Here is a 15,186-nt window from a genome sequence, read left to right on the forward strand (position 1 = left end):
TTCCAAATGCATAAAAGCTTCCAGCCTTTCATATATATTTTTGTCCATTGTGCTGGAAGGTTATGAAACATGAAGCACATTCCTGCTAGAAAGTATAGTACATTTAGTTTCTTTTTCAGGGTGTTTGATATTAACTCTCTGATCAGATCTAAAATTGCTGGAGACAGGATCAACAGGAGCCTTAGGTTGTGGACTTGAGCACATTTATAAGAAAGGAGAGTTCCTGCTGAATGCAGATGGACTTCATTCCCAGTCTTTAATCTTTGATGTCTGCAGCAAATGTTCTAAATGTAGTGAGTTGCCTCATGTATGCCATACTGGTTTTCCAAAATCTGTTCATGGGTAAGGGAGAGTTTTAAAAAGGATTATTTAAATCTACTGGCTGGTGAAAACAGAAATCACTTTCATGCTTACTTCTAGGCTGTAAATTGTGGTTTTAATTTTCACAGCAGAGTTCATACAGAGTTTGGACTGTAAGTCGTTGCTGCTTATTGCTTTAATTTAGGAGGAGTTTGCCTTCCAGGGGAGGAAACATCAAGTGCATCTTGCCTTGAGTCAGTAGGCTTCCTCGTCTGGGTGCCTAAAGGTTCAGGGAGGCTCCTTCTAATAAATGAAAGTGAACAGCAAGCTGCTAAATCTGTAAAGCTAGGGAGGCGCAACCACTTTTTTAAATTTGGAGAGTCAAAAGTTGAGTGTGTTTATTTAGATTCTTAACAGCTCCTCAAGTCTCTCTGTCAGGCTAATAAATCCCAGTGGAGCCTCTTTTACTGTTGGGATGCTACGGTGAAGGGACACTCATTTGTAGAGCTGTTGTGTAGAGACAGAGCCACGTACCAAACCCTTGTAGGGCAGAGTTACTGCCTTCTCCATGGTGTCTGCTACTTTCTCCCACCGCACCTTATTCCCAGGCTAGTGTGCTGTTCCATTCATGCTTCTCGGTGTCCCAGGAGCTCCATGCAATTAGATCATGCAGCTGCCACTTCCGCCTCTGCCCATTTGATCTCAGCAGGAAGAAGGGTTGGCAAGGGCAAGCCTCTGTTGCACCCTGCTGCGTTTGAGCACACTGGGCTTTCTGAACAGCTTCAAGCAATTTCCACAGCTTCCCAAGAGCTGCACTTACAAACAGCAGCAGAAACCCGCCCTGCAGAAGCACATCATACAAACCCAACTTTCAAACCACAATTTCTAAGTCCTGTTAATGAGATATGTGGTTAGGGGAAGCTGGCACACACCCCTTGGCTCAGCCTTCTCAGACCCACCAAAAGTTTTGGACTACGTCTCCCATCAACCCTAGCCAGCATAGCCAGTGATAGGGGGTTGATGGTAGTTGTAGTTGAAAACATGGGGTGCACCGGGCTGCTCTGACTAAACTATGGGCAAGAATGACAGGGTCTGGGAAAGGGGAATTGGCTCCAGAGAATGAAGGGAGTTATGTCCAGGGCTTGGTTCCTCATTTGCCATCGTTTGTGTGTGTGTGTGTGTGTGTGTGTGTGTGTGTGTGTGTGTGTAGCTACTTGCTATGCTGCCTCTGCATGAAAGGCATTCTGTACATGCTCAGGTATGCCGTATTCCTTCATCCCTTTCTTTAGAGGAGAAGGATGGCCAAAGTTGGTGAGCTGGATCTAACTTTTCATAAAGGGGTATGGCTACAAGAGGTTTTCTCTCCTTATGCCAGGTGGATCAGGCTTCACGCCTAAATGACTGCTTATATGCAACCCTGAAGCTTTACAGTAAGGCAGTCTCGCCTATGGAATCATATTCCAGAAAGTGGGAGCATTGCAGTAAGTAGAGAAAGCCTAGGCACACATTTTAACTGTGCTACAGGAACCTTTCTTCTAAGCTCTCCCCAGAAAACCAAAGTGATCGTACAGGGAGAGGTATTTTTAAAAGTACACATGACCCAAACCCTGCATTCTTCACAATCACCCTCTTCAATGTTTAACCTCTTTGGATTTCTTTTGTCCACGGAGGGGAAGACAGAATGCATAGGAAAGCAGTCAGGTTTCAGGCTGAAGATACTTTGCCCATTTCACTTTGGGTTTGCAGTCCAGAAGTTCATGCTGCCTTAGTTGCCAGTGTTTATGCTGTGTGCTTAGCAAGGAAAATCTGTTTTTCTATGTGCTGTCTTTTTTTCTTTTAATTATTATAGTTTGTTTGTTTTAATTTTTTTACCTTGTTTGTAGGGAATATTTTTTAATCGGCAGCAATATATAAATTCAATAATACTAACCACTTGGCCACTTGGCGTGATGCTCTGTTCATATCTGAAGTTCATAAAACTGCTTTTTCTTGGCAGGACTCCCAGGAAGTCAACACTACGTTTTACACAATGAAATGGTTTTTCCAGTGTTTCCTTGACCGTGTGAGTGCCTTTTGTTTGATGTCTTCCCCACCCCCAAATCATCCCAAAAACACATTTTTACAGCAAATCTGTTATTTTTCTGATGCCTCCCGTGGCTTCTCTCATTGCAGACTCCCTTTACGTTAACCCTCAGGATCTGGGATATCTACATACTTGAAGGAGAACGGGTTCTCACTGCGATGTCTTATACCATTTTGAAACTGCACAGAAGTAAGATCTCTGTCCTGGCTTTAAACTCTAAACTCGCCATATGGCATGGACAGGCACTTGTGAATAAAATAAATGAATTAAAAACCAAACACTTTGCTCCAGTTGGGTATTTCTCAGTACTATTTATTTATTTCTTATATTTGTTCATCACTTTATCTTGCCCCGGGCAACCCACAGTGACTTACAAACCTACCAAGCCATTGATGTTCTCCCCCCACCCCCTGCACTTCTGGGGAGAGAGATCTTGTGGGTGCTGATTTCACACTGTCTCCAAAGCCACTGCAGCTTCACCGTTGGGAAGATTCTAATGACTAGAAATAGGTTGCAAAAGATGTGGCCACAATATGCACAATAAATCTGGTGGCACGTTATACTTCCCAGCCAACAGGAATATAGACGCTGGTCAGAAGGGCTCTACTCAAAAGTACAATTTCCTGAGGAGATTAAATCACAGCAATGAGCAGAGTCTTTTTGGTGACAGCCCCAAGGCTTTGAAAAGAGTATTCTCTGTAGGTGCTTTGCTGGGCCTCCTTGTTGACTTTAGGAGACTCTGTGAAGCCCACCTTTTAAAGGCAAGCCTTTGTTGGCTGATGTTCCTGGTGCTTCTTATCGCTGTGACTACAATGTTTCAGTTATGTTGAGTATTCGTTGATATGCTGCCGTTTTAGGGGGGCTATTTTTGTCAGACTGTTTCTGCAACCTGTTTCAGTCTCTGAGAGAGGCAGGACTGAACTGGTTTAAATAAATGGAGGGGCTAACAGGAAAGCATAAGGGCACAATACTCACTCGCAACAACAGCGCCACTTTCCAGGGCTACTTCCATGCTTATGCCTCCCTCTTGATTTTCAGTACCCTGTGATCTGCCCCCATTTCTGTCTGCACATACCACCTGTGCTTGTTGTTAGAGAGAGCAGTGTTAGGGGATTGGCTTGATATATCTTCTTTGGCAATCACTCATAGCCGAGTAAGATTATCTTCCATAAACATGGTTTTAACAATTAGTCTGTAAGTGACTGTGGAAGCCAATTCTGGATCCACACGTCCTTCCACAGTGGGGACATTGGTTTCCGGGCAGGAGTTGATCACGGTGTAGATTTGCTAAGCGTGCCTTCCTCTTAGCACGTTTCTCCCTTGCGTCCTGAGTTTGAGTGTCTTCAAAACCCATGACACCTTTGGTAAAGGCTGTTCTCCAACTGGAAGGGGAGGAGGCTTGATATATGGCAGCCTTATGTTTCTGTAAAGTTCTATGATTACGCTAGGTGCTTGTTTAATTAATAGATATGAATTGATGGAGAGAAAGTTCTGTTTCGATAGAGAAAGCAAATGTGGCTACGTTTTAGTCTTCTCTCTGATGTCGTACTCTTCTCCCCCCTCCCAACCTAGAACACCTGATGAAATTGCAAATGGAAGAACTCGTGCAATTTCTTCAGGAGACCCTCGCCAAAGATTTCTTCTTTGAAGATGACTTTGTAGTAGATCAGCTCCAGAGTTCCATGGCGGAGCTGAAACGAGCCAAGTTGGACCTGCCAGCAGCAGGTAAGTAACTCAAGACACAGCCGCTGCTTGGGAAGCAAGCAGCCCGTTTTTGTTGGTTCGTGGGTCTACCCAGCTTTTGGCACTCGAATGGAGCTGCATAACTATGGCACAGTGCAGGAAATCCACAATTTGGTATCCCGTTGCTGGAAATCCTGATCATTTCCCCCCAAAGGTATGCCCACTTCTATCATGCTTCTAATCTAGAAGTGCAACAAAAATCCCTGCAAGGAGCAGGTACCATTGTTCTCCTGATGCACAGCTATGCCCACAGCAGGAAGTTGGCCAAGTACTGCGCATCCTGAAGGCAGTGCCTGACCCGGGTCGGGAGATCAGTGTTTGGATGAACAGATGCATTTTACAAGCAATCCATTCTGCAGAAAGGTACATGTGGGTCAGGCTCACTGTCCCATCCCGGAGAGCACAGGAGGTAAACTTGCGGCCTTTTAGTTCGTAGGAAGGCAACATGGTTAAAATGCTGGTCTCGTGTTCATGCCTTAGCATGCGGCTCCAGAAAACAATTTTCGCCTCTGAGTGTGAACAACGGATCAGAGATGCTCTTCTCTGGACCTATCAATCATTGCAGAAAGAGGGGAGGGCCGGGAGGGAGGTTTCCTGGACTGTTTGCTTCCCACACCCAGCATTCATAAGAATGTCTGTGGTGTTTAATGGATAAGTGGGTTTTTTGTGAGCTGAGAAAGGAAATTGAATTTTACCCTTCACTATTGAGAGGGTCCTTCAGGATTTCTGCCAGTGTAGTGTAACATAAGAGAGTGAGCAGAAAAGTCAGGCACTAGCTCTTCCTTAGGAAGATGGGGAGGAAATCGTAGGGGATGTATGTTGAAACTGTCAGGCTTTTAATGTTCTTAACATTGCAGGGGTTGGACTAGATGACCCTCGGGGTCCCTTCCAATTCCACAATTCTATTAACATTCTGAACAATGAGACTGTAGATCACCATTGCTATGGGCTGCTCTGTTTTCAGCCCCTTTCCTAAGTATTCCTAACACTCCATATTTATTTCAGTCAAAGCTAAGTACAGTATTAATTCTTCCAGTGAAAATTTGACTACAATCCCAATATCTCTTTCCAAAGTAATTAGTCAATTCACACTCCGAACATGTGGTGTCCTCAAAGCTGCACATCATTTTAGGCATGTCCCAGTTTTGAACCTTATGCGACCCATTTTTCAAAACCCTCTTTTTTATTCTGAAAGTTCTCTATTTGTCCCAACTTCAATTTCTTTTAACCGCCTGGCATTATGTGCAAGGATACCATTTTCTGATCGCTGTGGCTTTTGCCTTATTTTTCTCTCTGCTAGGGCAATAGTAGCCTGGACAGGAAGGGGGGGGGGAGGAGTGGAAACTGACAGCCCTGGACAGAGGCTTTGAATGGAGTTATTGCAAGCACTACTGAAAATATTGAGTACTATAATTTAAACCTGTTGCAAACTGAGGTTTGTAAGAAATTTGGGCAGGAGAAAGTCTTTGCCCTTCCACCAGTTTTCCACCCCTCAACCTCGCCTTCCTCCCCTCACTTATGAGATTGTTGAATACAGGTGCTGCCCGAGGCACCTACAGAGTGCTGGCTTCCATGGAGGAAAATGGGTGTTGGGGCTCCTCCACTTCCTGCGAAGCCCAGCCCTGCTCGTCATCTTGGGGGGGCTGGGGCTCAGTCTCCAGCTCACAGCTTAGCAGCAGGGATTGGCTAGAGAAGAGGAATGCGGAGGAAGTTCTGGTCCCAGCGGGTGAAGGATAGCACCGACGTTGTACTGCTCTCTGCTTCCAAGGACATTCCCCCAAGGCATGAAGGATTCTGATTCCCCATTATTTTTCTGTGGATATAATGGTGGCTCTTCTATTGATAGACATCCATACTGTCTCCCCTCACTTTGGGCCTCAGGGATGGATGCCCATGCATGGGCATTCCACTTGGGGCCGCCGGGGGGTGGGGTATTTCTTCAACCCCCAAATAGGGATTTTCTTTCTCCATAAGTACCCACAAAATACCTCTTGCCCTCATCCCAGAAAATCTGTCAGATTTGTTTTCAGTTCCTGTTTAGCTAAGAAAATGGATGCCTCATTTGTTCTTCATCTGAATTTCATCAGCCCTTGAGTTTTATCTCCCCACTCCGTGTTCAATTCTTGTTTTTCTAATCACTATCTCCAGGCGATGCTATCTGTCACCAACCTCGCTCTCAGCATCTTCTAGACATTACCTCACTCTTGCATGCCTCGTCTGTCTCTAGTTCTGCAATTGTGGCAGGGGGCAGGCAGCTTCCTCCCCATGCAAGCACAGGGTTGATCCTGTCTCCTGTGAGCTCAATGAAGGGCAATGGCTGCCAACTAAGGCTTCCTTCTTGCACCTCCACCTCAAGGTCAGCCAATTTGGGAGGGAGAATAACAGGGATACATCAATACAGAGAAGCAGCACCAAAATAGAGAAAGGCATAAGGAATCATTGGGGCAAGGTCACTTTTTGGCTTTGGAATAAATCATTTTGCTCTGCATTGCTTCCAAAGTAGACCCACAATGTCCAGATATAACCCTTGGTTATTTCATTCCCATCATGGACAGATTGCAGTGTCTAGGGCAGGCATCCCCAAACTTCGGCCCTCCAGATGTTTTGGACTGGACAATTCCCATCTTCCCTGACCACTGGTCCTGTTAGCTAAGGATCATGGGAGTTGTAGGCCAAAACATCTGGAGGGCCGCAGTTTGGGGATGCCTGGTCTAGGGCATGACATTGCAAGTTGAAATGAAAGCTGCCTTGTAGAACTTGGAAGCTGAGATGGACAGGGATGTTTGCCTCGTGTGCTGTGTCCGAATTCCTTACAGGCTATTGAATGGTGGGGTGAAAAGGAGGTTCCGGATTTGGATCCCGGAGTTTATCCTTGTTTGCTTGGCAGGAAAAGAGACGACACTCAGCTTCTTTTCTGCATGTGACCTTGAGCCAGCTGCTCTCTCCTCTCTCAGCCCAGCCTACTTCACAGTGTTGTTCTGTTGATAAAATGTAGGGATGGGGGGAAACCCCATGAGCTTCCTTGAGTTGTTAGGAGGAAGGGCAGGATAAAAGTGAAGTCAAATGAGTACAAAAAGGCTAGGGCAGCTAGAACGAGGCGGGGGATGGAAACTCCCTTCTGACCAGCTGGGAGAGTTAGTGAGATAAACCTTTCCCAGAGTTTAAATATAAACTTCTGGATTTTCCATAGAAAGCTTATAGGAAAAGGTAGCACAAGCAGAAAACACAAACTACTACTTATAGTACCATTCATGAGAACTCCAAAGTTTTCATTGCCAAGTTTTCATTGCCAGTTTTCAGGAGAGCCTCCGGCTTACATTGTCTCTGACAATGGGCACTTGCTGGCTGGAGCTGATGGAAGTTAATTGCTAGACCAGCAAGATGTGGCAGGTTATAGGTTCCTCCTCTGTGCTCTAGTGCTCAGGGTGGCATCCTCACAACATCCCTGTTATGCAGGTTGTGCTAGAGTGGAATATGCACCTTCAACTTAATCCTTTTAGGCTGCAGTGAACACTTCGGAACTTACTCCCAGAGTAAAGATAAATAGGCTTGTGCTTTAAGATTACAACTGGTGAGGAATGCCATCTTCTGCTTCATACTTGTGCCCTAAGCTGCAGTTGCCTTATGCCACCAAGTCAGACCATCTAGCGCAGTATTGCTTGCACTGACTGGCAGCAGCTCTCCATGGTTTCCCTCGGCTCTAACTGGAGGTGCCAGGAATTGAACCGTGGATCTCCTGCATATGCAAAGCAGATCCTATACTAATTCCTTTCCCCTGTAATAGTGAAATAGTTATTGGCAGCTTGCAATTCTAGCCATACTGCTAATTTAGGTCCCTCCCTTCTGGGAACATCCGAGCACTAATTAGGCTTAGTGGAATTCTCCATCTGGCAAGCCTTGTTTAGGGTGCTAAGAGCTTTCCAGAGCTGTTTGGGCAGACTTTGGTCTGTTGTCAAAGACATAACTTTGCACAGCATTGAAAACATAGCAGTCCATCTGGAAGGGAATTTGTAGGGTGTACTCTTCCCTGTTTTTTTTCCAAACTCTCCTTCAGAATGAGATGGACTGGGCAATCTTAAGGCTTGTGCGGATTACCAGTTTGCTTTGGGCTTTTTCTTTCCTTCAGACATGGTCGAAAAACACTTAATTGCTCAGTTTAAGCATTTGTGTTCCAGGACCATGGCCAGATATAGTTCCTTCACACCCCATTCTACCCCAGGAAAACTGTAATATGCCAAGAAAAGACTGTTTTGCAAAAGGAAGATCTTCTAGAGCCTGGTGGTCCTTCCAATCAAGCACAGAATGTCTTCTGTGGAGCAGATGGAGGAAGAAGAAAGGGTACAGAACTTCATAAATTGCCCGATCACAGCCTTTTCCTTCTGTCTGAAATGTATCAGGCAGTAAAGGAAACGCCAGGAAGCCTTCCAGTGCTTCTTCTCTCCCAGGATCCTTTTATCACATCTAGTGGGTCTCTGGTTATTTTTCACAGATCAAGGACCTCAGAAGGCTCTTTAATTTTAGCTCATTTGTGAATTTTCCACAAACTTTCTGACTCCTTCCCCAGTGCCCCTGATAAGGCCTCTGCATTTCCTTAGAACTTAACATGCATTAAGAGCTTCTGAACAACAACAACAAAAAAAGTTGCCCGTTACACAAGTAGGCACCATCTCCTTCAGAAAGTAGAAGCCGTGAATGGTGCTGGAGAGACATTATTTCGTTAACTGTCCATGTCCCCATTAACCCAGTTTGACTCTGAAAGATGACTGGCAATCCTAACTTGTTGATGTGAACAAAGGGTCTGTTGTGCCTCCATGTGCAGCACCAGCCTTCCCAAGTCTGGTTACCTCCAGATAGTCTGCATTACAACTCCCATCAGTCTGAGCCAGTGGGGCTGATGGGAATTGTAGTCCCGAATATCTGGAGGCTACCGGGTTGGGGAAAGATTGTGCGCCCACTGCCTTTCCATTAAGAAGGGGAGTTAAGTGTGCAGCCTTCTTTCAGAATGCCTACTTGGGACATTTGCCTCCCTCTAGCCAGGGTCAACAAATAGGGGCTTTGTTTGCTTACAAATCCCTATCAACCACCAGCTCCTCCACCATCACCACTCTGCAAACTGCAGGGCAAGTGAGAACTTGGGGGAAGTGGGGTTTTTATGTTGCCAGGTGTCCTTTCCACCAGAAAGCCATATGTGCTTGCTGCTAAGTGATGCTGCTAACCTCTCTGGCAGACAATGTACTTAATGCATGCACATGAGCAAAGGACAGGGAACTAGGGAGTTATGGGGCTAACTGATACCACCACCACCCCCACTCCCTGGAGATGCTTCCTGCCTTTTGTGGGCAGCTGGCCAGCCCAGCCTCTTTATGTGGGCGAGTGGAGGGCAGAGGGAGCATTGCACATCCTCACTTTGCACGGAGCAGACAGTGTGTGGTTTAAACTGCAGAAACCACTACCGGTACCAAGGCGTGTGCTGTTGGTCACCAATTCAGATGGATTTAAAAGAGGACGGGACAAGTCTGTGGAAGTGAGGGCTGTCAGTGGCTACTCGTCACGAGGACTTTGCCATCTTCAAGATCAGAGGCAGCACGGTGCCTCCGGGCAACATGTCAGTGAGGAACAGCTGCAGCCGAGGGCCATTGCGCTCATGTCCTGCTTGTTGACGTCCCACAGGCTTCTGGTTGGCCAGTGTGGGAAACGGGATGCAGGGCCAGACAGGACTTGGGCTCTCCGAATGTTCTTACATCTCATTTAGTTCACAGCTCAATGCTAAAATTATATAGATGTATGGAGCGAAAACAAACTAACATGACTTCCATGTTTAGAATAAAAAGATCTTTCCAAGTAGCAGAAGACCGAGAAGGGAGGGGGCAATGTGGGCAGGGGATCTCCTTGTGTGAATTAGGAAAGTTCCCTGTTGCCTTACCACTGTAGCTGCCTGGATGTTGGATCTCTATCTCAGGGAATATAATTGATAGGGCAGCGTTCCCATGCTATGAATAAATAAATAAATAAATAAATAAATAAATAAATAAATAAGGGTTGTAGCTCACTCATAGAACACCTGCTTTGCATATACTGGTAGGTTCAATCCCCAGCATCTCTAGGCTTAGCTGGGAATGTCCTCTGTCTGACACACCGGAGAGCTGTTGCCTGTCAGGGTGGACACTACTGAGCTAGATGGACACAATGGCTTGACTCAGTATGCAGCAGCTTCCCATGTACCTAAATAAAAGTCTATGCATTTCTCCTTAAACTTTCTGTTTTGCGTTCTCTTTTTTGTCTCTTTCTCCTTCAGTAGACCACATTGCTTTTCATTCTTCACAGGAATTTAAGAGTTTGGCTCCTAACTTTATCAGCTTCTTCTCAGTTCAGACCTCTGTTTTAGCTAATGTCTTATCGGTTTTTCCCTTTCTGGCATCTATAAAATAATAATAATAAAGGAACAATGTTGTAAAAGGATCAGTGCAGCGTACTTTCTCTTCTACAGCTCCTGTAATGTCACTTTTTTGTATTTTTCTTTTTCCAGATGAATATGGAATTTTTCATTTATACGTTTGGAGGACTCACACGTATCTGTTTTATTTTTCCTTTGCACTCCACTTCATTAACCAACTAACTCTCCCGATACTTTTCCATGTTGTTGATGTTTTTTATTCCTACTGATTTCTCGAGTGCATCTAAATGTGCTGAAGTTAGAGGTTGCCATGGAATCTTTGTTTCCCCCCGGCACTTTGCCTGTCTCTGTGTGATTTGAACAGTATAGCTTGAGCCATTGAATCTCTCTCCTCACATCCTTATGGATATAAGCGGTGCCACTAACTCTGCTTGTGCCTCTTCTGAATATCCACTTAGACTTGGTAAAATCTAGCACGGCTTGAAATTGTTGTCTTCATCAGAGGACCGTGATGCGTTTCCTGGGGCTTTTATTTCAGTAGCCCAGGGACAAGCAGCCTGTTGATTTTTTTCCTGCTTTTAATTGTCTTCCTCTTAATCTATGTAAGAGTTTCCAAAGTGAGTTTATACAATTAGCACCCCAAACTTGAGTGCAGAACTAAAATGTGTTAAGCCAATTCTTCAGTGTTCTGAAAATTGCTGGGATTTGCATGTCCCTTTATTTATCATGATGATCCAGAAATGAGGAAGGGAACTGTGGTGAAGGACAGATCTAAATGTCACCCTGAACACATAGTTGCTTCTGAAAAATAGCTTCAGCCGCACACCTGGTTTTGCTCCTTCGCCCCACAAATCTGCTAGATCTTGCTTTGTCATCATGCCACAATGTTACGTGTTTTTGTGCTTCCCCTTCTATATCACTGTTGTGCAGTGGGAAAATGTCAAATGTTGTTCCTGGCATCTCAGTAGCAAATAAGCTACTGATTTGGAAGACCACAATCCCATCAATCTTGTAACATGTTTCCCTGTGATTGCCTCCCCTTTAAGCTCTGTGAGGACTCTCAAGACATGCACATTCTTGAGCTGAAATGACGGTCCAAAACCGGTTACTCTGACTCTGTGTGGCATTCAGTTTCAGTGTAATTGGCTGTTACTGCATCTAGGGACAATTAACCTGGAAGGTTTTTGTGAGGGACAGGGGATATCGCGAAGTCCCTCCCCTCCTGAGTTCAAGCCCGTCCCCGAGCAAAGGGGAAAGCAGGGAGAGTTCCGATTCCAGTGGGGAAGCAGGAAGTCGTGTCCGAGGCTCAGGCAAGGTAGAGGAGCCAGGGTCCCAGGTGGGACAGGAAGGGGCAAGTAAGGGGGGAAGACCCATCCCCCCAACTCCAGAATTACGCAGGAAGAGGAGGGGCAAGAGGATGGGTCTGCCAAAGCTTTTGTGTTGGAGAAAGACGCGCCAAAAGCCATTAGGAGGTTCTGAAACCGACTGACAACATCGCTCCGTGTAAATAGCAATGACTTGAGCACTGTAAATACGCAGCACCAATAAAAGAATAAAATGCAGAGCTGCGTAGCGTCGTTACTCTGAAGTAGTCCACTCCGGCCACTGTGACAGCAACCTCCTAATCATTTTTGGGCTACTTTGGAGTTGCCGGGATGAGCGTGTCAGAGGCGGAGAAGTGGCGGCAGATCGCTGAGCAAGCCCAGCTAGAACTGCAACAGCTGTCGCTGCAGGCGCAGGGAGAATTGAAGGCAGCTAAAGAGGAGACTAAGAAGGTCCAGGACGACCGGCTACAACTTGCGGAACAGGTGAGAGAGCTCCAGGAAAAAGAGCAGCATTTAAGGGCGGTGGCGGTAGACCTCCAAAACAAGCTGGATGCAGAGAAAAACAAGGCGGGAGGGGCACCCCAAGTCCAAGTGCTGCCAGGAAGGAGAGCCGGGACCCTAGTAAGCAAGTTCAATGGAGACCCGAAGGAGTTTCAGGGCTTTGAGACTGAGATTGTGTATGCTCTTGAGCTGCACCACGATGAGTTCCCTGATGATGAGCACAGAGTAGCGTTTATTGTGGAGCACCTTACAGGGGCGGCCAGGGAGTGGCTAAGACCGTTAATTGCAACAAGGAATCCTTGCATGAAGAATGTCAAACTATTTCTAGAAGGTTTGAAAACGATGTATTCGTCCGATAGTCATATGGACCAGACTAAGGAGGAACTTCATAATTTACGCCAAGGAAATATGACAGTTCGCGCGTATTGGGCGAAATTCACCATGCTGGTGCACAGATTGGGGTGGGATCTGGAGTCTGCCCCAATGCAAGCGGCGTTTTACTTGGGGTTGCCTGGGGAGGGGTGAAGGAGAGCTTGGGAGGGGGGTGGATGTGAGGGACAGGGGATATCGCGAAGTCCCTCCCCTCCTGAGTTCAAGCCCGTCCCCGAGCAAAGGGGAAAGCAGGGAGAGTTCCGATTCCAGTGGGGAAGCAGGAAGTCGTGTCCGAGGCTCAGGCAAGGTAGAGGAGCCAGGGTCCCAGGTGGGACAGGAAGGGGCAAGTAAGGGGGGAAGACCCATCCCCCCAACTCCAGAATTACGCAGGAAGAGGAGGGGCAAGAGGATGGGTCTGCCAAAGCTTTTGTGTTGGAGAAAGACGCGCCAAAAGCCATTAGGAGGTTCTGAAACCGACTGACAACATCGCTCCGTGTAAATAGCAATGACTTGAGCACTGTAAATACGCAGCACCAATAAAAGAATAAAATGCAGAGCTGCGTAGCGTCGTTACTCTGAAGTAGTCCACTCCGGCCACTGTGACAGTTTTGCAGTTGTGATTAATTTCCACTGGGTGGTGACAAAGATCAAGAATAAGCCAGTAGCATTTCTTTTTTTCAAATCTCCCTGCTCCCTAGTTTCCTTTAATCCTTGTACTTTCACCATACCAGCTATTAAAAACAAGATGACTTGAATAGCAGAACCAGATATTCCCCAGCTTTTTAAAGGGACACCTGTTATTTCCTTCTGAATGACAAAACTCACAGTAGAAGTATCCTAGAATGCCAGTGCTAGGAACTGAAAAAGCATTTCTTTAAGCTAAGCCCATGTATTTGAAGGCATTTTTAAAATGAAATCTTTGGAGTGCTGAAAGACTAACAGGTTTTCTTTTGTAAATTATTTGATATGTAGCCATGAGCATAAAAGGCAGGCTTAGAGTATATGTAGGAATCCTATTGCCACAAACCTTTATAAATTGTCTTGCAAAAAATTGTAAGACTAGAAGCTGGGAGAATAACTAGTCTGAAGTTCAGCAGGTCTGATCCAACCAAAGTTAAGCACTTTAGTATCCTATTACTCTCCCAGGGAGAGTTGAGCATGTACTTAAATCTCTGCTGTTGAAGTCAGTAGAACTGTGAAGTCCTAACTGGCTGGATCATGACCCCAACCAAGGGTACTTCCTTCATCCTATATTCCTTCAATACTGTTTTTCTTCAAGAAGTGTCAGTGGGTTTGGGAAGAGCATAACTCTGCCATTCAGACATAAGGAGACTCTGTAGAAACATCACAGATTTGCTTTATTTAAGAGAACGAAGGAAAGAAATAATCCTATTCGTCTGTTAGGTTTGCCAACACCTAGGCCAGCACTGTCCAAACTGGGCGATTGTGTGCTCTGAATAACATTAGGAGAAACATCTTGACAACACAATTAGACATTGTCAAGCTTCTTAACAATGGAGTCTCTTACCGGGGAGAGCAGGGTACCTCCTCCTTTGTAGGGCTTCAAATGAGTCTGGACAGCATCTTATTGACGATGTGCTAACCTTAGACTGCCTGCATCAAGCAGGTACCGTAGTTAGATCAAGTGGGCCTATGAAGCTCCCTCTGATTCTGCAGTGAAGTGAATCGCAGGACACCTAGTCATTTTTTAAACTTTGCCCTGTGACTGTGAATATGGAAAAGGGCAGCTCTGCAAGTAATAATCACCTGGAGAAGAGCAGCTTGCAGTTGTGGGATGCCAGAGCATCTCGTTATGTGCCCTTCTTTGTATGTCTATGGGTACTTAAAAGGTTCTTTAAAAATATTGCCATTGGTGATGCAAACGAGGTCATGATTCGGTGTGCTGTGTTACACTTTGAGACAATTACATCCTTTGTCTTGGCTCTCTTCCCCCAGCCCCTTGGGAGTGATGATTCCAGGCACTACTTTATGACTTGCTTGCTTTGGCTGACTCTGCATGTAGCTCAGTTTAGGTTCTCTTGTCTTTTCTGAGGGAGGTTTTTATGATGGTGATAATGAACTTGCCTTTCCTCTTTCTTGCCAGCACCCGATATCGTGGCCTTCCTGTTCGCTACTATCCCCCAAGTGTCTCCTGGTACTTTTGCCTCTGCCTGGTTCATAGCGTTCTTGTTCTTTGTGGTTTGAGCAAAGGTTGCTTTTATTTGATTGATGGGCTTGTAAAACTGTTTTGTTTCATGTGCCTGGAATAATGGGCTTGTTTTATATTCAATAAGTCTCTGTTCTTTTTAACAACAATATAATAATCTTGGTATTTCACCTGCATTTTACCTCCTCTCTCAGAGTAGTGGTAGCTATTCCATATATATGCATGCAGGTTTGTTTCACCCGTTGCCATTGCACCGAATGAGCCCATATGTGGAAGTGTTCTGTGTGTGCATGCAGGACTT

General features: G+C 45.6%; 1 protein-coding gene across 10 annotated transcripts in view; it reads left to right on the forward strand.

The window, feature by feature from the left end:
• Positions 1-15,186, forward strand: part of USP6NL (USP6 N-terminal like) — a 145,224-nt gene that overhangs the window by 119,260 nt on the left and 10,778 nt on the right. For all 10 annotated transcript variants that reach the window (XM_035128060.3, XM_035128063.3, XM_088652495.1 and 7 more), the window contains 3 exons: positions 2,297-2,362; positions 2,473-2,572; positions 3,956-4,108. In XM_035128060.3, the coding sequence (XP_034983951.1) occupies positions 2,297-2,362; positions 2,473-2,572; positions 3,956-4,108 (319 nt within the window). The remainder of the gene's footprint in view (positions 1-2,296; positions 2,363-2,472; positions 2,573-3,955; positions 4,109-15,186) is intronic.

This window comes from Zootoca vivipara, chromosome 9 (genome assembly GCF_965207765.1).
Source record: "Zootoca vivipara chromosome 9, rZooViv2.hap1.1, whole genome shotgun sequence".
NCBI lineage: Eukaryota > Metazoa > Chordata > Lepidosauria > Squamata > Lacertidae > Zootoca > Zootoca vivipara.